Raw genomic sequence first — 25,812 nt, forward strand, 5'->3', positions numbered from 1 at the left:
AAACAAAAAATTATTTTTTCAAACAATATAAGGATTCGAATAAAAATTTCTTTCGTACATATATATATCCCGATCTTTCAAACTTTCTTACTATTTTTAAGAAATATAAATTATACATGTATATAATTACAAGTATAAAATAAAAATATATAATTATAAAAATAGTAGATAACTATAAATCAATGTGTCATTAAAAGTATATATTTATCAATAAAAAAATTTAACAATATATGCTTCTATATTTTTTTATTTCCACTAAATGATTATAATTTTATAAGTTTTTAGTAATTTATTAAAAATTGAAAAATGCTATAGCACTAAATCTTTGTATACAAATAAAATAAAATAAAATAAAATGTGATATAAAAACAAATATAAATAATATCCATTAAATTAAAAATTATTATATAAAAAATTTAAAAGAGATAAAGAATTGCTCACCAAAGATACGCATGAACATTACATTTTGCTCCTCGTTGTCTATCGCCATTTCAGCAGTCCGTCCCTATAATAATGATAAGCAAAGAATTAGCTTTCATTATAATTATTATAAGTGCAAATTGTTAATAAGAATATACACTGTTATATTACATTATATAATTTATTATTCATTATATTATTACTGTGTATGGATTACAAAATAAGTAAAATGAAATGACACTTTATAATTAAATTTTTGTTTACTCAAATGAAACATTACAAAGATTAGATTAAATGACATATTTTTTATTGATTTATTTATTATATGAAACAAGAAATATTTTTAGAACTAAAATTGAGAAAAAAAGTAAATTTAAATGGAATAATTGGAAATTAAATCGAAATTGGCAATTATATTAAATGGAATAACAAGACTTGCATGTATGAAAACTATCATGTATACGAGAAAAATGCAGTTACTTGTAGAGATATAAAAATTGCGATTAAGAAACAGTGACTTTTTTCAGTAAAAATTTTTTTATTATTATATGTTCTATTAAAATAGTATTTGAATATAGTATTTTTTTTCACGGAAACGATATATATAGAACATATATATACGGAAACTACTTATTTCAAATAAAATAAAAAAATATTAATTAAAATATTTTAAAAAAACTGAAAAAATTATTATTTTAAATAATATTTGATAATATTTTAGATAATATTATTTTCAATCTTGCATAACCATTTTAAAAATATTATTTTAAATAAATAATAAGTAATAAAGAAAATGGAAAAATAGCAAGAGAGAAATTCGTATTTATTTATAAAAAATAATTCTTATCTATAAATTATTTTACAAAAACAATTAATATATAAATTAATACTTTTATTTAATTATTATTTTCACTTCAATTACTCGTTAAACAAATTATAAGATCATGAAATATAGAATCATTTTTTGGTAATTTTTACACATTATGTGAAACGAGTTTTATTTTACATCGTTCAGTGCTTTTGCTGCTAAGTAAAATTTATAATTGTATAGTTTTATATGAATTTCTGATATAGTTTTATATGGATTACAAATAAGATCCCTCATATAATATAATTGCTATCGGTGTGAAACGTATCTATAATTGTGTACGATTCGATATAAATTTACAACTTTCCAGACAAAACAAATACATTGTACATCTCGTCGAATATAATTGCCAATTTCGATTTAATTTCCAATTATTCCATTTAAATTTACTTTTTTTCGCACATGAAATTGTAAAGACACGATAAACAATTATAAATTTATTATACAATTCTAAATTTTTTTTACGCGCACGGAAAGCAATAGGGCAATATGGAAGATGAACCTCGTGTAAATTCATGGACTGTATACTTATAGATTTCATTATACAACATGAGGTATTGCAATGTTCAATTGTAATGTGATCAACATGGATAATCACAACAGGTCACCATTGGTCAAATCGTAATGTATCAATTGTGACGTGTAAACAATTGCAACATGGCCAATCGCAATGTGATCAATTATAACTTGGGTAATAACAACGCAACCGCAAAGTGGCCAATTGCAACGAATGGGCAATAACAATGTGATCAAATGCAACGCAATTATAATGTGACCAATCGCAACATGATCATTATTAACATGATCAATCGAAAATTGTAATGCATCACGAATTTTTCTGTAACGACTGGTACTACATCTGTTAAAGATTCCAACATCGCATCGTATATTATATTATTGTGTTATAATTCGCATAAAGTGTAAAGTGTGAATAACTCAGTGATAAAATTATACATAATTGGCCTATAAAGCAAAGCACTCAAGTTCGACTCCTACCACTCGCATATTTCTCTAGTTTATAAATATTTTCTAATGATTATTTAAATTAAAAAGATGCAAATACCTATATAGATACGTCAGTGATGTTTATGGATAATTGTTACGAGTGTGCTTGGGCTCGTGCCATTCTCCATTACATATATTCCTATTTATTACTTGGGTTCGAGTATCATCAGTTCAGCCACGATTTATCTTACACGCAAGAGTAGTTTTATATATATATATATATATATATATATATATATATATATATATATGGATGTATGTATATGTGTGTATGTGGATGTGTGTATTTATTATGATTCTCCTTCAAAGTTATAGAAATTACACGTATTTTTTAAGTTTTCTCTTTCTGCTTATATTAATTCAAGGAAATTATACCTTTTTTTACTTAAAATATATTATTTCTCGGAATTTTTTTAACGAAATTATAAACTCTATTAACTCTATTCTAAACTTCATATATATTTTTACTGCACTTTTAATTAATTAAAAAAAATTTTATTATTTCATATCGCGTCTATTGTAAGCCGCAATTCGAGATAAAACATGATATGCCTTGGCTGTTGGTTAGTATATCTTCAGTCCAAATAATCTGAAATAAGAAATCACAAACGATGTTTTATTCCAAATAAACGTAGCTATTATTCGATGAAAATTTGAAAAAAATTAAAATTCATATAATGATGATATTTTTTAAGTGCAAAATATGTAATTTTTTGTTAAAATTTAATATAATATTATTGTACCAACAATAACATTATTTTTTCCAAAAAAAGAAAAAAACATCAAAAGTCATATCGCATTTTCCGTTCATCAAATGATAAAGGGATATTTATTTTATAAAGAATAAAAATTTTTGAAGCAAATCAATATATTAGTTTTCGAAGTATCATGCATCAATAATAAAAAAACACATTAATAGTAAGAAAAATATTTAGAAAAACACATTTAAAATTTGAAGTATAATTTACAAAGATGAATGAAGTACTTACAATATTTAATCACTAATCAGCTATACTGAAGCCATACAGTTCATCTTCCTTCTCTTCATAATATTTATTTTGAGCTATTTTCTTTTCTCCACGTTCCATTCAAGCTTTTTTAGAGGCATTCAGATTTCGTTTCGCCGATTTTTGTTGGTCGTGAAAGGTACGAAATATTTTGTTTTACTAGCATATGATTATCATCGTCATCATTTCGAAAATAGTATAATCATTTATTAAAAATGCAGCTAAATAAGTTGAAATTTTTTGAAAATAGTTTTTACGCCACAATAAATATTTAGGCGCGACTAGATCGTTGAATTGAAATTTTTATATTGTTTAAGGTTTTTCTATCCAAATATGTATCTTTTTAACCAATCTTTCGATGATAAATCTTCATAAATGAGTTTTATAGCTTTCACAACTTCATAAAGTGGCCTATTATGTTAGAATTATTGTAGGTTTCCCTCAACTTCTCAGCACAATATCATTTACACTAGTTATCTCACCTCACAAGATAATACACTACGGGTTTCATCTGTCGAACATTTATGATAAAATGATCCATATTGTATTATACATATTATCAATGAAATCCGTTTCTTCAGATTGCCAAACTATAGAAAAAATTATCAATTCTTTCATCAATTTATCAACCTTTTTCCTCCGAGTTTTTCATTCTTCTTCATATTTCGCAACCGTGTATCATATCATATGTTTTTCAACATAATTTACGCACTGTTTTTGTTACCAAAAATACCCAAAAAATAATATTGCTATCGATGAATTAAATTATATAAAATACAAGTTTTATATCTAATTGGTGTAATTTTCTGATAGCATGATTTTTGTAAGAAAGCAGATTAAGAAATAACATATACATTGAATCAATACTTCTTTATATAACTATTTTTTAAATAATAGAGTAGTTCCCTATATTAAAAAAGCACTTCTTTCTATATCAGTTTTAACGATATAGAATGATATAGATATGATTTGAACTCTCAAATGAATAACACATCTGGTATAAATAACACATTTTCACAAGGATACTTTAATTATTCAAAATACATATCATATAAAAAAAAATTTCTCTCAATATTGTTAATATTCAGTAGATACATATAATATTTAAATGGTTCTCTCTCTCGCTTGCAAAAAATACAAACTCTTAGGTTGGATATTTTCTAAACCCAATGATCTGAGAAACATGAGGGTAAACAGCCTACTATATCTTGTTAAGAATTGTAGACTAGGGTTGCTATCTTGACCTCAAGCCACCAATGGGAAGTCACAGAGGAACGTTTTCGATCCAGATGACATTGAGAGCTATTCTAGCACCACCCGCCTCTCTTATTATTACTACTACTACTACTATTACTATTACTATTACTACTACTATTATCGCTGATATTGATTTTTAACTTGATTTGAACTTGAGTTAATATATTGATTGATTTTAATATAAATGTGATATTACAATAATCAAATTTTAATATATTGTCATATACTTTTGCACATTGCTATTTTTCTTACATCACTATCGATTGCATAACACGCATCAATTTGACGTCAAATATATAAATCAAGTTCTTTCGTTCTTTCTCTTTAAATGTTTCCAACAATGTTTCTACTGAACATTTACTTGGCTAAGTTTCAGTTAAGAGTGTTAATGATGACAGCTACTATCTGACATTAGGGGTCTAATTTTAAACATCTCAAGCAAAGTAATGCAAGGTGTATATAAGTTTTTAAAAATTGTTTCCTTTTCTCATATAAAAATATTCGCATTTCTGCAATATCATTTAAGAAAAATAAAAAAAAATTACATAATACTTATATAATTAAAACGTTTATATGAAAATCTATTAAATAACGAGATTATGCAATATTTTGTCTGTTTAAATTATTTATTTAATTTATATATGAATGTATATATTGATTCTGTTATAAATATATCTATTTATTTAATATATACCCATAAAAGATGTTTATATCATAAAAGATGTTTATATCAATAAAATAAAGAAAGAAAAAGAGAGAAACAGAATAAGAGGGAGAGAAGCAAAAGAAGAAAAGAGAAAAAGAAAAAAGGACAGATGAAGACAGAGAAAGGAGAAAATGTCAACTTTTTCTTTATATTTTTTGATATAGAAGCAAAGTTCTCTTTTCTCTTCGGATATTATTATATTCAATATGTTTTATAACTGAAACGAACTTATTAATTATAATTTATTAATAAATACAAACTTTTTGTTTATAGTTTCTTATATCTATAATAATAGTATCATGTTAAAACAATATATAGATATTATAAATCCTTGACAAATATTTACAAAAGATTTGTCTCATGAATTAAAACTTGATTATTACGTGTAATTTATTTAAAAATCGAACTTACTAAAAAAAAGAAATTTTATTTTATTTAGCCATTATATGTATGTATAATTATATAAAAATAATGTTAAATGTGTATTGTTATAAATATTTAGTTCATTTTCTTCTAAAATAATATCCAAATTATATATGTGACAAGGCTTTAACATAATATTGTCTCATATTTTAACTTGCTCTCTCTTTTTCTATTTTTATCTATTTATTTCTCTTTAAATTATTATATTTTTAAAATAATAAATTTTTTTAGATAGATTTAAATTTTAAAAAAGTTACTTAGTATCGGATTTCTAAAACAATCTATCCAGCAAATACCTTATTTTAAATACCTTTACAACCATTTTCCTAAACAAGAATAGAAAAATTCGATACACTGATTGAAAGATGAAAAGGTTATCATCTATCTTAAATAAACTTTAACTCATCTATCTACCTCCCGACTGTTTGTACTGTTGTTTAGAAATAATCACGAGAAAGATATACATCAAATCTCGTTATATTTAGAACTCTTATTCTTGGCACTTACATACTTTTAGTATTCTTAACTTTTATATTCTTTTTCTGCACTACAGCTATTTTATATTTAACTATGCAAGTGTAAAATGAAATTGTGAGCACAATCAAAATGATGTTTCTATTCTGCACATTTATACGATCGAAATAAAATACAAGAAAAATTTAAGAATAGAAAGCTTGTTTTTTTTCTCCCCCGAAAAATAAAAACAAAACGTTTCAGTTGTAGTTAGAGTAATATAATTATTCTCATTTATGGTAGATATTTTTAGAAAACATGTATATGTGTGCGTGCATGTGCGTGCGCATGTGTACATGTATACAGGGTAATATCCAAGGTAGCAATCATCGTCTATTTGACGTCAATAGTTAGTCTCTTTAGGTTTTCGACGTCACATTACAGCATAAAACGTAACAATGACGTCATTTTTTTTAATCAATTAATGATATTCGTTATTTTTTTATTTTACGACGTACTTATAACATCGAACCTTTTATCAATTATTAACGTTAATTAACTGATCATTCGATGACGTGTTAATAAGGTTACATCAGTGATTAAACACTGACGTTAATTATAATCTGGTGCATACCTGCGCAGTAAATTGTTGCTAGAATAATGTAAGATAATAATAACAAAACAATATAATATAATATTACATAAGTTCGAACAATTAATAAAATAGCCCGTACAATTTTCAGTCTAGTCTAAATGAGATACAATCTTCAATTGAGTTTAATTTTTAGTTGCTTATCTACGAAAATTGTCCTATGAAATAGGAAGAGATACAATTTTTCAAATAAAAGTCCCTGATAAAAATGATATCACTCGATAAGTCTTGAAAAGACAAATCCAATGATCTATGATGTTATGAGTCTATCTTCGATATTATAGTCGCAACAGTTTTAAACATTTGGTTTTTCTCTCAAAATCTGGTTAAAATTTTTATTTATGATTTTTATTTATTGGTTTGTGAAAAATTTATTTGTTTGTACAGCTAGCATTAATGTTGTCCAATATGTAGCACGTGTAAATTACCGGTTCGATTTACAATGCATGTGCGCACACATACACGAGGTACCTCCAAATGACGCCATTTGACGTCAAAATGACGTGCGCTTGCTACCTGGATTCATATATAACAATCTTTAGTATGCATTAATGCGGTGCAATGCGGGTGACCGAGTTCGCTATAAAATATAGCATTTAAAACCGATATATTTTGATTTGAATTTTTGACATCTGTATTTCAGATTCGAGACTCTCGAATCAAGCCTATCCATCTTATCCAGATTAATTGATTGAAAGTCGATCGGTTATATTATCAGTTATATTATAAAAATTGTTATGTTAGATTTTTATAATTATTTACATTAGAGTTCTTAATATATTTTATATAAAATAAAATTGTAAATATAAAATATGGTAAAGAAAAATGGTAACGATAATAGACAAAAATATGATGTTAGACATGATTTCACTGCTTATCATTACTTTTCTATATATTTTTGATATTGAGTTTCTTGATATACATATCTCTTTTTTAAAGTGGTCAACACTATTGTATGGCTAAGTTTAAAATGGCACTCCACTTGTAAACACCTTTTGAATGTTGATTTATTTTTAAAGCATAAATAAAAAGATAATATTTTTAGATATATTTAGATGCACAATTACGATGCATATTATATACACATAGTGTAGCCAAGTTTCGAAAAATCTGTAAAATAAGAAATAAAGAGATTCGCTAATCTCTCATCCTTCCTCTCCTTAATTTTCTTGAGCACGAAACAAACGAACGGCTTGAAAATAACTAATCTCTCACCTCTTCCATCTGAATGACATTTTTCACTCTCTCCGCGATCTTGCTCGCTTTCATGAGCTCGGTTTCCACGTGCTCCGTCTGCGAGTGTCGTCTCTCTTGCACGTCCATGGCCAGCTCCTGATAACAGGACTCCCCGGAACCGCGACGGCTACCTGCGATGCACATGGCCCGGCGAAACAGGCCGGCGACGACAGCACATAAGCCGCACTGCATCCCCGTAGCGGTATCGCGGCTGGAAAGTGACCCACCATTGGCCCTGCAGCGGGTCCGAGACCCACGAGAGCCGCTGTCACGTGCGTGGGTCGCCAGCTTCGCGTATCCGTCTCTATGCACACTTTTCCTATTTAAATCTTCGTCTCCGTCTTCGTCTTGGAATCCACTTTTTCTTCTCTTTTCGTCTTCCTCTCACATCGTTACATCGTTATCTTCGATGTGCATTTTCGTGTTCCTAACTTTCGTCGAGCTCGCGAATGCTTATTATCGCGCCTATTTTATTTCGATAATTCGCACTCTCAACGACACTACATCAATATTGTATATCACCTGGATGACAGCGTTAATCGAGAGATCGTTGAAAGGTAAACCAGAAATTGAATAATCGCAAATGCATAGGAAGCGAGAATTGAAAAGAGAAAAGAGAGCAAAGTACAATATACTTCACGCTAGAAGTCGAAAATTCGTTTTAGAATATTGCATAAGATTCGAAAATAAACATATATAAGTGGTAACTAGCTAGTGTAATATTGATTAATACCATAAATTTTTAAAACAATATATGTAGAGATAAGAGAGATTCTAATAATTCTTACACATAGCATGCAACAATATGTCTCGCATATAAGACAAGTTTTTTTGTGCAAGAGAATATGCAAAATTATTTAAAAATTATAGTAGAATCTGGTGCAAAATCAACAAAATTTAATTTGAATAAAAAATAAAATCACATTTGCATGAAAAAAATTAAAAAAAAAACTAATTTATTATTCTCTGCAATATTAAATATAAAGATTATAATAATCAAAACTAAATTATATATTTGCATGAGTATTAAAGATGTAACGAATATAATAGGTAATTAACAGATAATTATAAACAAAATATTTAACAAAAATGATGTGAAACACACACACACACACACAAAAATTATGATAAATATATTTAAAATAGTCTAAATAAGAGCATAGATTAATTTATATTGTTAACAAGAACAAAAATAAAAATATATCATTTATAACAATATTGATATCTTTCTATATTCTCATGAAAAACTCAATTTTGAAAGTACTTAAAAAATGTATAGTTATGAAAATACATCATATTTAGTCACTCTTCTTAATAGATTCAATCTAGATTATGTGCATGTGTTTGAAATGATTTCCGAAAAAGAGAAGGAAAAAAGAAAGAAAAAGAGAAAATGAAGAGAGATATCATCGAATAGGAGAGAAAGAAAAATCATAAAAAAAGATGAAAAAAGAAAGAGAGTATATAAAAAATTTAATTTAGCATTTTTTTATTTGTTTTTAAATCCGAGAAATACATATATTCTAAAAAATAATAGGATTCAAAGGGGGGGGGGGGGGGAGGATATGATTCGATGAAGCGATGAGAATGAAACGATCCATGTATTAAAAGAAATAAATTCAAATATTGCAATTTATATATGATGAAGAGAAATTATTATTATGTTATGTTAAATAATTATTATGTTATGATATTTAAGTATAATAATGCTATGAGTATAAATATGCAATCGCAATAATAAAAATCGTAATTAAATATTATCGATTTATTTTTTAAGCAGAAAATAAATTTGTAATCTGTTTACATTTATATTACATTATAATTTGATTATTATAGAATAACGTTTAAAATGGAAAGTTAATGAAATTATTATGTAATGCCACACGATATTATTTGTGATAATATTTTAATAATTATTCTGCTAAACAATTCTTGGTTGTTGTTGGTTTGGACTTCTACAGTAAGTATTTTCAATCCTATTGAATAACAACTTTTAAAAAATCACAGTTTCTTTCTCTTTCTCTCGAAAACAATAGCAAAGAGTAATTTTCATTAGTATACTCGTGATTTTCCTTCCCTGAAAATGATTATTTTCTTTCTCTTATTTTCCTCCCCTAAATTATTACGCAATAACATAATAAAAATGAATTTACGATTGTTCTGTTATAACAATTGCCTTTTCTCTCTTCCCCCTCTTCCGTTCTCTTTTTTATTCTTCTCTCCTTCCTTCTTTCTGTCACTCTTTACAGACTGTGTAGGTACAAAATGTTTTATGCTGGATATTAGCAATATCAATCAAATTTAATTAGGAGATTATATAATACCTTTGGAGCAATCTGTCAAAGTGTTGGACATTATGGTCTCTTCTTGGTCTTATCATGGACAAAACATATCAATAATATCTGAAGCAAAATCAACAGAGCATTGTATAATAACTTAAAACGTATAAAAAGCTTTTTAATGCTAATGTACGTTTTAAACATTTAAAACATTTTATTGTAAAAATTCTTTAATATCCATACATTTTAATTATTGCTCTGTAGTATATCACTCAATTATTGTTAGTTACAATTTTTAATTCATTACTCGTTTGATGCGATAACAATAATTCACTAAAAAAACATAAGAACAGAAAAACAGAATTAATTCATTTGAAAACCGGTTTCTCGTAAATAGATTTAATGTCAAAAAAAGTATTGTATTAGAAAATGACTAGTTTTATTCTTATTAGATTATTTTGTTCTAAAAAAAACGTTCTTTTCTATTTAACTGTATAATCACGTTCCTCAATTCAAAGCTGTATGTATGTATATATGTGTGTATACACATGTGTCAATGTGTGTATATAAGTGGGATTGAATTTTAAAAACAAGCAACTCTATTAAAATTCAGTTCTCTCTCTCTCTTTCTCTTTCTTTCTCGCTTTGGTGCTTCATATTAATAAGAAACCTCCTATTTTCATAATTTCTCTGCTTTGTCGTTATCAATGTTAAAAATACTATGTGTCATGAACGTAAAAATCGCTATATCTTTTTTTCAAATTGAAATCTATAAATTTTTCACTATAATTATGTTTTATCTCTCTGATTGAAACTTTCTGTCTAATAAAATCACCAATAAATGAACCTAATATTGACTTTCCAATAGCTATTTTATACGTCATTAATTAATTATAAAAAAATGATTTAAAGGTAAATGCTTTTATAAAATAATTTTTCAAAGTGTATAGATTTAATATATGTTTTTTCTTTCATTATTTTATTACCATTGTTATTTGTTTTTTTTCATCTTTCTTTCTTATTTACTTTCTTTTTAATTATTATTTTCTTAGTAAATAGTGCAAATATTATATTAATATTATTGGTTCTTTCTATAATTAAACACTATGCCTCATTGCAAGCATTGTCTCTGCACTATTAAATTCTACATGCCTGAAAAGATTATTATAACTTAAAGAAAGGAAATTTAAAAAAATCTCTATTTATCTCTCTCTCTCTTTCTTTCTCTATTTTATCTATTAGTTCTCATTTCTATAATTTTCTGTATGAGAATAATATTATAGCCCAAATTATTCAAGAGTGATAACTGAAATATGTATGAAATACTAATTCCACACAATAACAACCTAAAATGCATATAATTTCTCGAGCTTTTTCAAGTACCCACTCTCAAATTACTCTACCTAGGACTTTTAATCTGCTGCCTTGCAATGCCATTTCGACACGACTTGACCCTTTGATACGATGACGTTTTGTATATCTTTCTCTCTCTCTCTCCTCTCTCCTTCTCGCTTTCTCTTTCCCTCGCTCTCGCTCTCTCTCTCTCTCCCTCCTTTCTCCCTTTCTAACATTCTATCTCGTGCCTCCCTTTTTCAAAGATATACCTCCGTCGATAGAGGTAGCGGTGCCTCTCGTCGTGCAATGACTCGCGATGACTATTAGTAAAGCGACTCGTCGATGATTAACGCTTGCACGGACATCGCGGTCGGTTCCTCTCCGAGACGAGCCTGCGAGCTCCATCGCTGCGTGCTTCCCGGGGTCGATCTGGGCGGAAATGAGAGCGACCGGGCCCTGGGGCCCGGCGCTGCTCAAGGCACGAGCACGACGTCGTTAAATTTGGCACACACACACGGGCAGCCGCTTCGTATACACGTCGATAAAAATAGCACGAAATAGAAAAGTGATATTCTAAACGCCAAGAGCGTTTCGCTCCGACACAACACGACACTGTTAACAGGGACTATGCACGCCGGCCGGCCGATGTGCATACACTGAAGTACTGGCTCCGAACGAGCGCCGAGCGAAGAGAGAACGCGCGTGTGAAGAGAGAGAGAGAAAGAGAGAGAGAGAGAGACAGAGACGCGTTCGGTCGACGTTCGCGACCTCGGTTATGTTCGGCTACATCGGAGCTGTCAGCTTCGGCATTGCTCGCCGCGCAGCCACGCTGCTTCCCGGCGATTTTCTCTCCCTCTTAGCCGCTCGCGGTCGCTATATATTACGCGACAAGGGCTGCCAACGAGAGAGAGACTCTCACTATGTCGCGAGCTCTTGCCGCGGAAAGCTGGTAGCTGCTATTCGATGCGTTACCATCGCATCGCGTGGAGGGAGAGCACCGGCGCGTGAGGAAGCGCAGGATCAATAACAGATCTCTCCCTACCCTCGTAAAGCACGATGCGAGGCGAACGAGGCAAACGCGCACGCATTTACACGCACACATACGTACACACGGGACGCAGACTTGCTCCACAAATTTTTACAACCCATAAGCGGTCTCGCCTCTTGAATGTAATTTTGCGATCATAAGGCACGCGTTATGCTATCTCGAATCAATTTTATGGAAGCGTGAGAATGAGCTGTCATCGCCAAATTAATCATTGACATGTTGTAAATTATAACTCTATCGTGGATGATGAGTTTTCATTTTTGTTGACGTACTTTGGAGCGATTCACAAATATTACTTGTGATATTTTTCATCGTTTATGACAGTTTTAATCGTTTATATAAATTTATAATTCTAGTTTTAATCGTTTATATAAATTTATAATTCTATACCAAAAAGAATTCAATCTAGAATAGGAAATTTTTTCTATATTTTACATCCTTCTTTCGAACGATTCATAATTTGTTAGTTACTCTATTATTTTTATGATCTTTAATTTATTAAAATTGTCGTGAATTGTTTATAATTTTTAAATTGAATATATTGCACGCACATTATTTGCCCTTTGAGCTGTTCTATTACATATTTTAAGTATAAATTATATTAAATTTATGTGCGAAGAGTTTTAAAATAATAATAAAAAAAAAATTATAATAAAATAAATATTTTTTTCTAAATAAAGATAATTATTTAACAGTTTTTATAGAAATATTTATACAAGATATAAAAATATATACTTATGAAAAAATGAATGAATGAATGGAATCGATATTTTAGATAAAAAAATTATTTGACGGGTAAAGATATTCTTAATGTTACAGTACACTTAAAGTCTTAGCTCGATTGTGGCAGTTTTTTATTTGTAGTGACTTTGAAGAATTTTGTTAAGCAAAAAAGCATATAGAACATATTAAAACAGTTATCAGTTCTCTGCAGGCCAATGGCCAGGCTGAGCACGTTAATCGTGTGATAACTCCGCTTATCACCAAGCTCATTGTCAGTGACCGTATGAACAAAACATAGTGGTATAAAAGACACTTGGGGAAATAGAATATTGTTTTAATAATATTATTAATAAATCGATCGGAAGAATCTTAATTAATTAGTTTTTGGCATGAGATGCGAGATTTATGCGTTGACCTTATTAAAAAATTCGTTGTATTCAATATAAACTATGTGACCCGCAATCTCGAAGGTATTCATAATAATCAATTGATTGTACATTGCAATCATAGCGGAAGCAAAAAGCCATTTTGATAAAAAACATAAAACTTCTGGAAACTGTAACGTGAACAATCGGGAACTTTGACAGCACTCCCATAAAATGAATATCATAATTTCGTGATTTATATGAAATAAAAAAGATATTAGGAAATAACCGTTATTTATTAATCAATCTTCCCGATTTTCAAAGTATCCAAAAACTGTATACACTTGGACTGCTAATATAATATGCGCTCTTGGTTAAATTTAAAAAGTGACGATAATGCTTAAAATGCATTCTTGTCTACTTATTTTTATTTTATGTATCATATATATTGTATATCGAAAATAAAAGTAAAAATGTAATTCAATATCAGTCTATAGTCACGGAATGTATTATTCGTATGGTTTTAGTAATTTTTTATATAATCTATAAAATATTTTTTAAGTATATACATATTTAGCATTTAATTATGTTTTCAATATTTTTTCGTATAATAGGACGCTTATATATGAAATAAAATAGACTCAGCACTAATACATCTGATGTTTCAATTCGGCGCTCTTATGACAAGTTATATATCAGCAGAACAGCTGATGATAGGAATTTGACACATCCAATCGATATCATGATTAACCTGCAAATAAAAATAATTAATAGCATATGTAAGAATATAATTAATTTAATATTTTTGAAATAAATATATTTAGTATCTAATGTACCGAATTTCCAGTTTACTTATGATAAGCAAGTTTATATAAATATATGCGACAATATCTCACTTTGATAGAGAGAGAAGTTAAAATGGAGAAGTTAAAATATCCTTTACTTGATAGAAAGAGAAATAACAATAGATTTTCTAATGATAACTGTAATAAGAACAATTATAATCAAAGTTCAAGTTTTTAAAATCAAATGTCGTGTTTAGCAAACAATGCTATTTTTGTATCAATCACTAGAGAGAGATTTATTGAATTACTAATTATTTAATTATTCAATATATTATCGTGAATTAAACATACAATCATACATTCAATATAAAGAACGCTTTTATGTTTGAAATTAACTATTATTACGTCAAAATTTCTCTTAAAATTCTTATTCTCGTGACATCCGCTGAAATGTTTCATAGTATTTAATATAATGTATGATATCACCAAGTATTTTGCATTTAAAATTTTTTCTTTTTAATTATCTTAATCGTTTTTATTGATACATAAACGAAATGTTTTATTTTAAATAGTGTATTTAAATATTTCGAAAATAAAATATTCTTTTGAAAAGTATTTTAGACAATTATTTAATTTCGAAGGAAATATAAAATGTAAATGAAAGTAATCGGGAAAGTGTAATCTTTTTATAATTTTACCAAAATAATCTTGAGTATATACATATAAAGATGTTAAGACCATATTAAGACTTTACTCTGAAACTTTTGAATTGGAATATATTTTTATTGCATATTCTTACTATATTTTTTTACTATATATTCATTTATCATATTTTTATTATTTTTATGACTAATATCGAGATGTTTTCGAAATGATGATTATACATTTTTTTTTTATGTCATTTAATTAAAAAGATATGAACATTAAAAGTTAAAATATTGCTTTTATAATATGCGTAGTATAGATGGTATAGTTTATATAATATAAAATTATTACAAGTATACAATATATGTCAAAGGTTCTTTGACAAGTATGTATGTATGTATATAAGCATGTAAGTGTGCGTGCATGCGTATATGTATGTGTGCGCGCGCATCCATACATAGAAGTCAATCTTCGATCGTTACTGACTTTATTACCTTCGTTATTTATGGCAAAAATTTATTTTTTTATTTTGTGCATCTATGAATGAGTGATATATAATATAATGTATATATATAAAGTTCACGTTAAATAAACGCCTCAAATAATTAGATTTTGGCCACGTCATTGAATCTGGGCAATAATCAAAAATATAATTGTTTGTACGTAGTACATGCACATAGAGATACATGTACATACACGTATATACATACATACACATGCACAGTTATCAAGGAATCTTTAAAATAAATGCAATGATTTTATGTTATATAGAGATATAGTGTGTAATCTTTAATTTCTAAGATGCGTTTCAAAACCATGTTGATGCATATGCGGTAAAAAATGAATATTCATCAACAATTTTTAAGTAATCTTGATATGATTTTAATACTTTTCTACCTAAAGTATAAGATCATCGTTTTATGTCTTCCTTGAAACGAAATTTTATCTACAATATTATGTTGCTTGATTTTTTTATATTTTTCATTAGAATTTTTCTTAGAATTAGTTTTTATAATAATTATTTATTACTTACAGTGTGCTAGATTAAATTTTAATAAAATGTATAATTATATTAATGGTATTTTTTGCTTGTGTGTACATATTTAAATTAAAATGATTTTTTGCCATTATGGCCAAATCATTAGTGTGCGTTAAAAGAAGCTAATGCAAATAATAAAAAAATGTAAAGAGAGAGAGAGAGAGAGAGAGAGAGAGAAATGTATCTTTAAAATAATTATTTATACGTTTATATACATATTTCTGCATATTCCTCATATTATGTTACATTAATTTTCCTTATTATAGCTATATTAATGGAGAATGATTTCCTGCTTAAGATTTTCTTAAATATTAAAAGAAGAAGATGTATCCGTTGTTTCTGCAATCGCTATTACTCCTTCGATCATTGCTGTCGCTATTCTTGCAGTTACCACTGTTCTATATCTTGCTGCTCTTCTTATTATTTCTCATCTCGTTCCTTCTGCCATTATTACTATTCTTGATTGAATCGTTTCCTCTCATGCTGTTCTTTTTGCCATTGTCATTTGACTTGTCATTTTTGCTTCTGTTCCTATTCCTGTTGCTATTCTTGCAGTAACTCCTATCGCTTATCTTGATGTATTTATACATCTGCCGATAATGCTTCAAATAATGTTTTTTTTTTTTATATAATTAAAAATATTTTTTATTGGATTTCTGTTCTTTAGAGAATGCAATAGTCCCATATTTTCCTACGTATTGTAAAAATTTATATTCTTTGTACTAATTAGTTTTAAAGAGATATAAATCCCATTTTAAATATAATCTTAATCTATGAGATGGCATGTAAATCAGGCTCCAACTCGAATCTATTGATTATCAGGCGATCGCTTTATCTACCGACAATGAGACAGAGAGAGTAACTCAGTTCTCTTATTTTTTCTAAAAATAATTTTATTTTTTAACAATTACAGATTGGAAGTGGAAAAGAAGTAGGCATTCGGTGTCAAGAAAAAGAGACATGTAAAGTTTTCGTACAGCCTTTTCTTATTACTATTGGGAGCATCGACAGAAGCAATTAAACAAATTTCATATCTAATACCGAAATTGTAAACTACTACTAATAACTAATACTAAATTTAATATATTAAAATATCTCAATGTCCCCTTTTTCTTATTTTTTGAATGCATGTATATAAGATAATTGGTAAATTTAATATTATATATTATAATAACTATAAGAAATTAGGCTCTGTATATTAAAACATAAACTTTAAATTTAAACGGGCAGTAAGAGCCAAACGCGGATGGTAGTGCGTAAGTTCAACGAGAATTATATATTATATATTATATAACAAATTTTTTAAATTTTGCAAATTTTTCTAAAAAGGATTTTTATTAAATTTGTTAGGCACTGTGTGTAATTGACATTGCATTACGTTATGTACAAGTAATATTTTATTTAAATTAATGTGAATATTAGAAAAATCGGAAAAGGCAACAATCGTATAAATAAAGTATAAAGAGTATTACATTAAAGATATTTCTTCTTTTGTTTATGTACATCATTTATTTTTATACGGAAAAAATAAATATTAATATTTTCAATTCAGTCACTCTTTACAAAAACTCTACAGCAAATACAAACTTGATACTAAAAATATTAATTATGTAGATGTTTTTAATACCTCATGTATAATTAGTAAACATAATATTAAATAGAATCCAAATATTTCGACGAATAAGAACACTGTCACATTTTTAATATGTTGAAAATTTATAGCATTCCCATCTCTGAAAATTTTCAAAAAGACTATAAAGAGGGAAATTCATAAGCAACCGATGCTGTTTTTTGTGCTACAGTACATACAGTCTATTCGCAACTGTACTGGTATATTTATCGCACTTTTTTCATGTATACTTTCGGTTTGATTTAATACACACAGTTTTGTGGAAATCACATTATATTCGTTTATATTCATGCAATCTCGCTATTGATTCTATTGAAAATTGTGTCAAAAAGAAAATTGCTAATTTTTTTTTAAATTGTATGGCGCATCTAAATCATTTTCTCAAAATTTTAACTACTATATTAGATTAATTTATTCAATAGTAATTAACTTGGTTTTTCGTCATGTACTTACTATTAAAATTGCATATAGGGGGTAAGATGGCGAAATTAATGTTTTTAAAAAACCTGAATTTTATAAAATTCTAATTTATCAATTTTTCAACTTTTACATATGATAAGCAAGATTTTAATAAATCCGAAAAAATAGGTTCTTATTTTTACGTAGAAATTAAAAAAAATTAACGTCATTTTACCACCTTTTCCTTACTCCTTAATATTAATATTCTCTTATTGTTAGATCATAGCTCTATTACTTTATTTAGATATTTTCTCAATGATTGGATGCTTACGTATTTTATATTTCTGAAAAATATTGATAATCGAATATTTATATGTAAATTTTTATATGTAAATTTTTTGAATTTAAAATCATTTGAGAATCATATTAATTTAAATTACCAAATTCATCATAATGTTGGCAACTGTATAAAAAAATAAATCATGATAAAACAATACCAATGATTTTAAAATTTTTAATTAAAAACATGCTACCAATCATATGTTCTTTTGAATTGAATAATTTTGTCTCCAGATATTATTGTCCTATTTTTATAAACAAAATATGCAAGTGAAAACATAAATTATTATGTCTCATTATATGTTTCCTAGCAGCACACATGTCCAAAAGATGTTTAGAGGACATCTAGAGGACAGTCAAAGGATTTTATGTTCTCTGGATGATCTCTGAATGATTTCTGGACGTCTTTTGGATATGTGTATCCTGTTGGGGTTTATTATCTATATCGATATTATCTATATTTATATCGATAAACATTCGATTCTGTTTTATTAAATATAAAATAAAAAATTTAAAATATCTTACAAAATTTTTATTTTTTAATTTATATATTTATACATTCATATATATTTTTATAGAAAAATTGATTCGTGCAAATCACAGAGTGAATGAATTCATTAAAAAAAAAGTGCAATAGTATTTTTCTGCAAAATTGTACTCAAGAAAAAAAAAATAAAGTTATAAAAAGTTACAAAATCATCATTATGCTATTTAATTTTTTCTTTTATTATTTTCTTTTTATTGTATGCAACCATTCTGAAAAAATAAATAACACCATCTTTGACATCACCACAACTGTAGACCATTCTATACGTATGCATATCTATATATACACATATATATATGTACATATATATATGCATGTATATATTTATGCCTCAATATATATATATGTATTTATAATGTATGAAAAAAACCACTCATCTATCAATTTTTTAAATTCAGACTTGCTTTATTTTTTTTTAATGGAATCAAAGCAATCTTAACAAATTAATTTTTACAAACAACATAAAAATATAAGCTGTTCAAAAAGTAAAAGCATTGCAAGATATTTTAAATTTTTCATTTAAAAAGATATTAAAATCATTCATCGAATTCTGTAGAAAATGCGATGAAAGCATGTTTATAATACGTGTATTCTTATTGAGCACAGTTTATGTTTGTAAATGCCTTATGGATAGCAATATAGGCTTGTATAAATGTACGTTTGAGTGCTTATGTTTGCATGATACTTAACGACTCACCGAGTAGAAAGAGACTTCATCATATAGAACTACCCAGCCACGGGCGTCGCGACGACCACCGAAAGACAAGCACGTGGTGTACGGGATCATGATGGCCAAGAAAAAAAGAGAAGGAGAGAGAGGGAGGAAATGAAAAAGAGGAAAGATGAAAAGGTAGAGAAGAAACAAGGGAAAGAGAAAGAGAAAATAGCGGCTGCTTCAGCCACTGTTGCTGTGGATAGGGATGTAACGTCACACTTCTTTAATTTAGTTTAAACGATGATAACAACAATGACAATAATGACAGTGACGGCGAAAGCGGCAGTGATACTGTCAATTACGATGACAACAATCGCGACGATATTCCGTCAACAGTAATCGCGCTAAATCGAATTTCAATTATTTACGAAGAGAAATAAGGATGAATTGTAACGCCGGTAACAACAAATCACCATGAGACTCGGCGCAACCAGAGAATCGCAACCATGTATTGCACTATTATTACACGGTCACATGTCGACGCGCAAACGCGTTCTGGAGATCAATGAATATAGCCGAAGACGCGCGACGAATGCAGTGCAACGCACCGACGATAACCGAATGAAGGGGGGGATAAATGAGAACTCAATTGAATCGAAATTTATAAAAATATAGTTGTCTGCCTATTGCCTATTAATTATATCGATATTGCTCGATTTCGTGCAATAGAGTTAGTTTAACACAATTTGAAAAAATACAAAAACCCAATGAAACAATATTATAAATCATGTATAATTATTAATTTATATTATTTGTTAAAAAAATAAAAGAATTTATGAAAATATTTATTTTAATTATTTTAGCAAGATTTTAACAACTTTTGTTTCTAAAAAGTTTTAGTATTTTTTGTTATAAATACAAGATGTGCCAAATTAAAACTTTGGAAGCGTGGGTGATCGATAAACCAAGAAAAAAATTTTTTAGAGATCTGCTTCTTCTGAGAAAAATCACAAAAAAAAACCAAGAAAAAGCTTTCATTTTTTCATTTATTTATTACTCTTATTTCATTTATTTGTTACTCTTCTTCAACTCTTTTTTGTTCTACTCTTATTTATTCACTCTTATTTGTTCTTTCTTTCTTAATGAAAATATTATTCAAAATATAATTGCATAAATGCATAAACATAAACCAACTAAAATAAACAAAATATAATAATTCTGCGTTGTCATGTATTTACTTATAATCCTTTAATTTTATTCCAGAAAGATTTTAATTCATTCTTTTCTCTTAATTTCGTGCTTTAAAATTTTTCTCACAGTATTTTCCAATAAGCTTAATAATTTTAGTGTCGTTTTACATATTTTTGGTGAACATTTTTTTTTTGTGATTTTCTTTAAAATGAAATAAAAACGAACAAATCTCTAAAGGATCTTTTCCCTGTGTATAATTGATAATAATTTATATATTTATCATGAGACAATGTAATATAAATATAAGTTGTAATAATCTGAAAACTATTTGAGATGTAGATCTAAACATGTAAGAAGAAAGACACTGATATAAAAAAAGAGTAGTATTCTTACTTCATTGAGCTCTATTATGAAGAAAGTCTTCCCAATACTATTTTATAGAAAATCAGAGCCAGAATTAGAAAGACATATATTCTTGGATGAATCTGTTTTTTTCATTAATTATTTTCTTGGACAAATCTATTGTTCAATTGTGATATCATATGTTGGAAATTTAGCCAAATGTGGTTGTTGTACATCTAACAGAAAATATATAACACCAGCAAGACCTGTAAATATGAATAATACATAAATATTATCATAGTAATATTTCCGATTGATAATATATGACACATATATAAAATCTTATCATCTTTAAGAAATTTTTTCTTCGAATTTACTTTTCAAAGTCACATTAAAATAGGCAATACTCAATTAAAACACAATTAAAAACATATTAGAATACAGAATTTAAACATATATTAAAATAATCAAATACTTTAATAAAATAATTATATCACAATTTATTGTATGTAATAAATCTTCAATATCAAAACATAGTAAACAAAGTACATCCTTTTAATATGCATAATTATAATTAATCAACATAATTCTTGAATATTAACAAAAACAAAAAACCTTTGATAAAAAGATAATATCTTAATAATAATCTTTGATCAAGGGATAGCAATAATAAAATTAAAAATTTAAACTTGCACCAAGTTAAAAGAGCATAGTAAGATGGATTATGTATTTATATGAAAATCGTCTAATCGAAAGAAAATATCAAATTATCGAATCTCAGGGACAACTAGATTTGATAACCTAAGATGCTTTTAAAATGGGTCATAAGGGTCCATTTTAATGATATTTTTGACTATATTTTGCTACACAAATTATGACCATATCTTTTGATTACGTACAATTGCATTATATAAAATATTAGTGACATAATGTAAATTTAATTCATATTATTGAATTACCTTCAAACAAAGAAAAAGGTCTATCAGGACATCGATTTTGATGTGAGCCATAATGAAAACACCATTCAGCAAACTTGCAGGCCCGATATAAATACTTAACATCCTAAAATCATCAAAATAATTGATATTAATTTTTTAACTAGTTATGAATTATTTTAATGATTTCTATATTCTAATTTTTTTGTGGCATAAATAGATTTATAATATGAATAAAAATATCCAAAAACTTCAAATAGAATAACTTTAATACGTTATAATAATGTTAAACTTTCGTTGTATCGATATATCTAGATATCTGATAAATTGGATATAAATGAATTGAATTGATTTCTCTTAAATATTTATATATCATATTTTATCTATCTTCAAGAAATGAACCAAACCTTTGTTTGTTGAAATAAATATATAAAAGTATAACCGTTTCCAGCAACACCATGACAGATGCTATATCCCTTTTTTAATAATCCTCTTTCCCATGTCACTTCTCCACACCGTATTGCAGTCTCTAAAAATGTATTATCCTCAAATACCTAATTATAATAATGATAATATAAGTTATTTGAATAATTATTAATTTATTAAACTTTGTATAGAATTAATGACCTTATAAGCCAAACAAAATAATATAGATATTCCAGGTGCTCCATGACACCATTGTATTAATTTGTCAGAAGGATTTCCTGTTGAAGAAGGGAAATTTCCAGAAGAAAATTGTAATCTTTGAAGATAGTATAATGATGGTTTCAAATAATTATCAATTTGTACTTGTGTTAAATAATGTCGTGCCTAAGAGGAAAAAATATACATAATAATAATGATACTGCTAATTTTATGTATTTTAAAGTAGTAATCTAAGATGATAAAATAGCAAATAATGCAAACAGAATGAAATAATATATCATATTCCAAATTACATAACTTTTGTAATATAATACCTGCAATAATAAATATAGTATACCAGCTAATCCGTGAGCACCACCAATATATTCTTTATCATGCCAAGAATACATTAAAGGTGATTGACAGTGATTTGATGAAGAATATGATACACCAGTTTTTATTATATAAGAAATAACCTAGAAATAAACAATTTTAATGTAAAAATTTTACATTATTTTAATCGATATAAATTATATATAAAGTTATATTAAAAAAAATAATGATACCTTTTTGATGAGATCTGCTTCTATAAGAGCTGGAGATATATTTGCATTTATATAAAGCAAACCAGCTAAATATCCAGCTCTTCCATATAATAATTCATCAGGAACATCATTATGTTTGTCCAAAACATTAGTAGATAAAGATTTTAATCTGTAAATTTTTAAATTAAATTGTTTCTATTTTTTATATATAAATTTTAAAGAAAAATTTATTAAATTTTTTATTAAAACTTAACTTATTACTTTGTTCAAACATTGAGATATTTTTCTATAAAAATAGAATTAATCTAAATTTAATAAAAAGAATTCTTCTAAATTTAAATTTTACTTCTTTAATAAAAAAATTATTTTATTTTATTATTTTTCAATCCTACATTTATTAGCATTTTACTTCTGCTATATTTATACATTACTACTGGTTTATATATGATTATATTATGATTTTTCTTCCTCTTTTTCTTACTAAAGTCTACTTAAATCAAACTTTATTAGATGTAAATAAAATCTCTATGTAGTCCTAATAAATAAAAATTCATAATTTCAAAGTGTATTTTTAATTCAAATATTAAAAAAATTATATACTTAGAAATTAATTGTTCCATTTCTTCTTTCTTTCCTTGAGAATATAATATTACAGCTGCCAATGCTAATGGACCTACAACTCCAGTCAAAAATGTTATCTTATGCTTGCTTTTGAAATTTGTAGCACATTTTTTTAATATATCTGTTGCTGTCTAGAAAATTAATTGTATTAATTATAAAATCACATTTAATTTTTAATTGGAAAATAGTATCTAAATTTTCATAAATACCTTGATATATGCAGAATCATTATAATATTTTCCATAGTGATATAATGTAAATGCAATTCCTGCTGATCCAGTGTATACAGAATAATCATCATTGTTATACCATTTTTTTTCATTTTCTTTTAATGTTTTCATTAATTTTTTTATTTCTAATGTCAATAATGATTTAAATTCATCATGAATCTGAAAGATATTTCTTTTTGTATAAAACTATAAAATAATTTTGGATATTTATATACATTATACAGAATATTACATTATCTAAAATTTTGGATTTCATAATAACTTGTAATACATACCATACAATTATTCTCAATTATATTATGACTGACAGAAGTGGAATAATCCTCAAAATGATTTTTATAATGCCTCGTGGTGTCCATGACAGTTTCCACAAATTTTATTTCTTTCCAAGATGTTATAAAACTATACACACAATAAATCCTAGATACTCTAATCTTTATTAATAGAAATGGAAAAGAGCCTGACAGCGGCCATATTATTTGTTTTCGTAGACGATGCATCGATGCGCCCTCTGTCAACATTAAAAACGTAGATATGAACAGAGAGAAGACTGAGAGATGTCATGGCCTGCTTTTAGGTGATCCCTGAAAGCGATACTCCCTCTATGGACATTGAAAACGTCGACATGAACTACAAAGCCAATGTCCATAAATGTTCTCAGAGGGTAATATATAATGTGTACAATTTCTGGTTTTGTTCCGTGCTATGTGCACGAAATGCCGGTAGCACCAGCTGTATAACAAGATATTTATATATGTAAATTGATAGTAAATAAACTATTCAATCGCGAAAGATACTGTAATATTCAAAGATGAAATAAATATTTTTCTATATTCATTGTCATATTTATATCTTTTTATTTACAAAACACAAAATGCCTGCTGTGGGATAAAAACATTTTTAACCGTATTCTATAAATCTTCTTAATTAGTAGTAAACTGATCTTTGATATTTATCAATCATTTTTTTAATTATTTAAAAATTTAATTATTAATACATGTATAGAATTTGTCAAATTAATCACTGATTCTTCTGAAGTTTTTATAATTAAGTCTCGAAAAATATAGATGTTGCAAAATATTTTAAGCCTCTTCTTTTATATAAAATATAAAGAATTCATATGTTCCATTCTAATATAGCTAACATTATTTATATATTTTTATTATAATTTTCATACCAGCATAATACTTTTATGCTTAATACTTTATATAATACAATGTACTAAATTATAAAATTTAATATAATTACAAAATAGTATTAATAAATAGGTTGTATGCATACTGTCTTTTAGTTTCTAATCATTTCCAATCACTATGCATTTCTATCCAATATATTCTCTTCTTCGAGTTCTTGAATTATTGTATTCCTTTGTGTTACAGCATAAAAATTACCATCACTTGTCATGCTTATTCCTTCCAGGTATAGATATTCAAATTACTGTAGTCGCCTTTTTCTATTTTCTCGATTATTGTCCCTTTTTCTTTCATTTTATTTAAAAATATTAATAT

General features: G+C 26.9%; 2 protein-coding genes across 10 annotated transcripts in view; both read right to left on the reverse strand.

Moving 5' to 3' along the window:
- The window catches only part of LOC145962027 (uncharacterized), a 38,405-nt gene extending 17,913 nt beyond the window's left edge, over positions 1–20,492 (reverse strand). Inside the window, exons 1-4 of one of the 8 annotated variants that reach the window (XM_083082765.1) lie at positions 11,710–12,462; positions 10,352–10,429; positions 8,007–8,549; positions 442–505 (exon numbers count right to left, since the gene is read on the reverse strand). In XM_083082765.1, the coding sequence (XP_082938891.1) occupies positions 442–505; positions 8,007–8,219 (277 nt within the window). In that variant the 5' untranslated portion in view covers positions 8,220–8,549; positions 10,352–10,429; positions 11,710–12,462. Of the gene's footprint in view, positions 1–441; positions 506–8,006; positions 8,669–10,351; positions 10,430–11,709; positions 12,464–19,858 lie in introns of those variants that run through there. The other 7 variants (XM_083082769.1, XM_083082767.1, XM_083082766.1 and 4 more) reach the window with 7 other exon arrangements.
- Positions 14,285–24,805, reverse strand: LOC145962029 (glutathione S-transferase LANCL1). Of its 2 annotated transcripts, XR_014435788.1 has the most exons (10): positions 24,580–24,805; positions 24,284–24,463; positions 24,054–24,205; positions 23,475–23,622; positions 23,244–23,384; positions 22,912–23,094; positions 22,692–22,838; positions 22,309–22,411; positions 21,401–21,615; positions 14,285–14,528 (listed from the first exon to the last, which is right to left on the reverse strand). XR_014435788.1 is itself a non-coding variant. In XM_083082776.1 (9 exons), exons 1-9 carry the CDS (start codon positions 24,802–24,804, stop codon positions 21,527–21,529), a joined length of 1,368 nt encoding a protein of 455 aa, XP_082938902.1. In that variant the 5' UTR covers position 24,805; the 3' UTR covers positions 21,265–21,526. The 2 variants fall into 2 exon arrangements, 1 of the variants encoding a protein (XP_082938902.1); XM_083082776.1 differs by lacking the exon at positions 14,285–14,528 and having other exon boundaries at positions 21,265–21,615.
- Between the last annotated feature and the right edge of the window lie 1,007 nt (positions 24,806–25,812).

Source organism: Camponotus vicinus, unplaced genomic scaffold, assembly GCF_025532165.1.
Source record: "Camponotus vicinus isolate PSW18456_S1 unplaced genomic scaffold, iyCamVici1.0 SCAF_11, whole genome shotgun sequence".
NCBI classification, from domain to species: Eukaryota; Metazoa; Arthropoda; class Insecta; order Hymenoptera; family Formicidae; genus Camponotus; species Camponotus vicinus.

Coding starts and splice junctions, on each gene's coding strand:
- LOC145962029 (XM_083082776.1), bottom strand. CDS start 24,804: ATGCATCGTCTACGAAAACAAATAATATGGCCGCTGTCAGGCTCTTTT. Junction 24,464..24,579: donor TAATTGAGAATAATTGTATG/GTATGTATTACA, acceptor AATATCTTTCAG/ATTCATGATGAATTTAAATC. Junction 23,623..24,053: donor ATGGAACAATTAATTTCTAA/GTATATAATTTT, acceptor AAAAATTTACAG/ATTAAAATCTTTATCTACTA.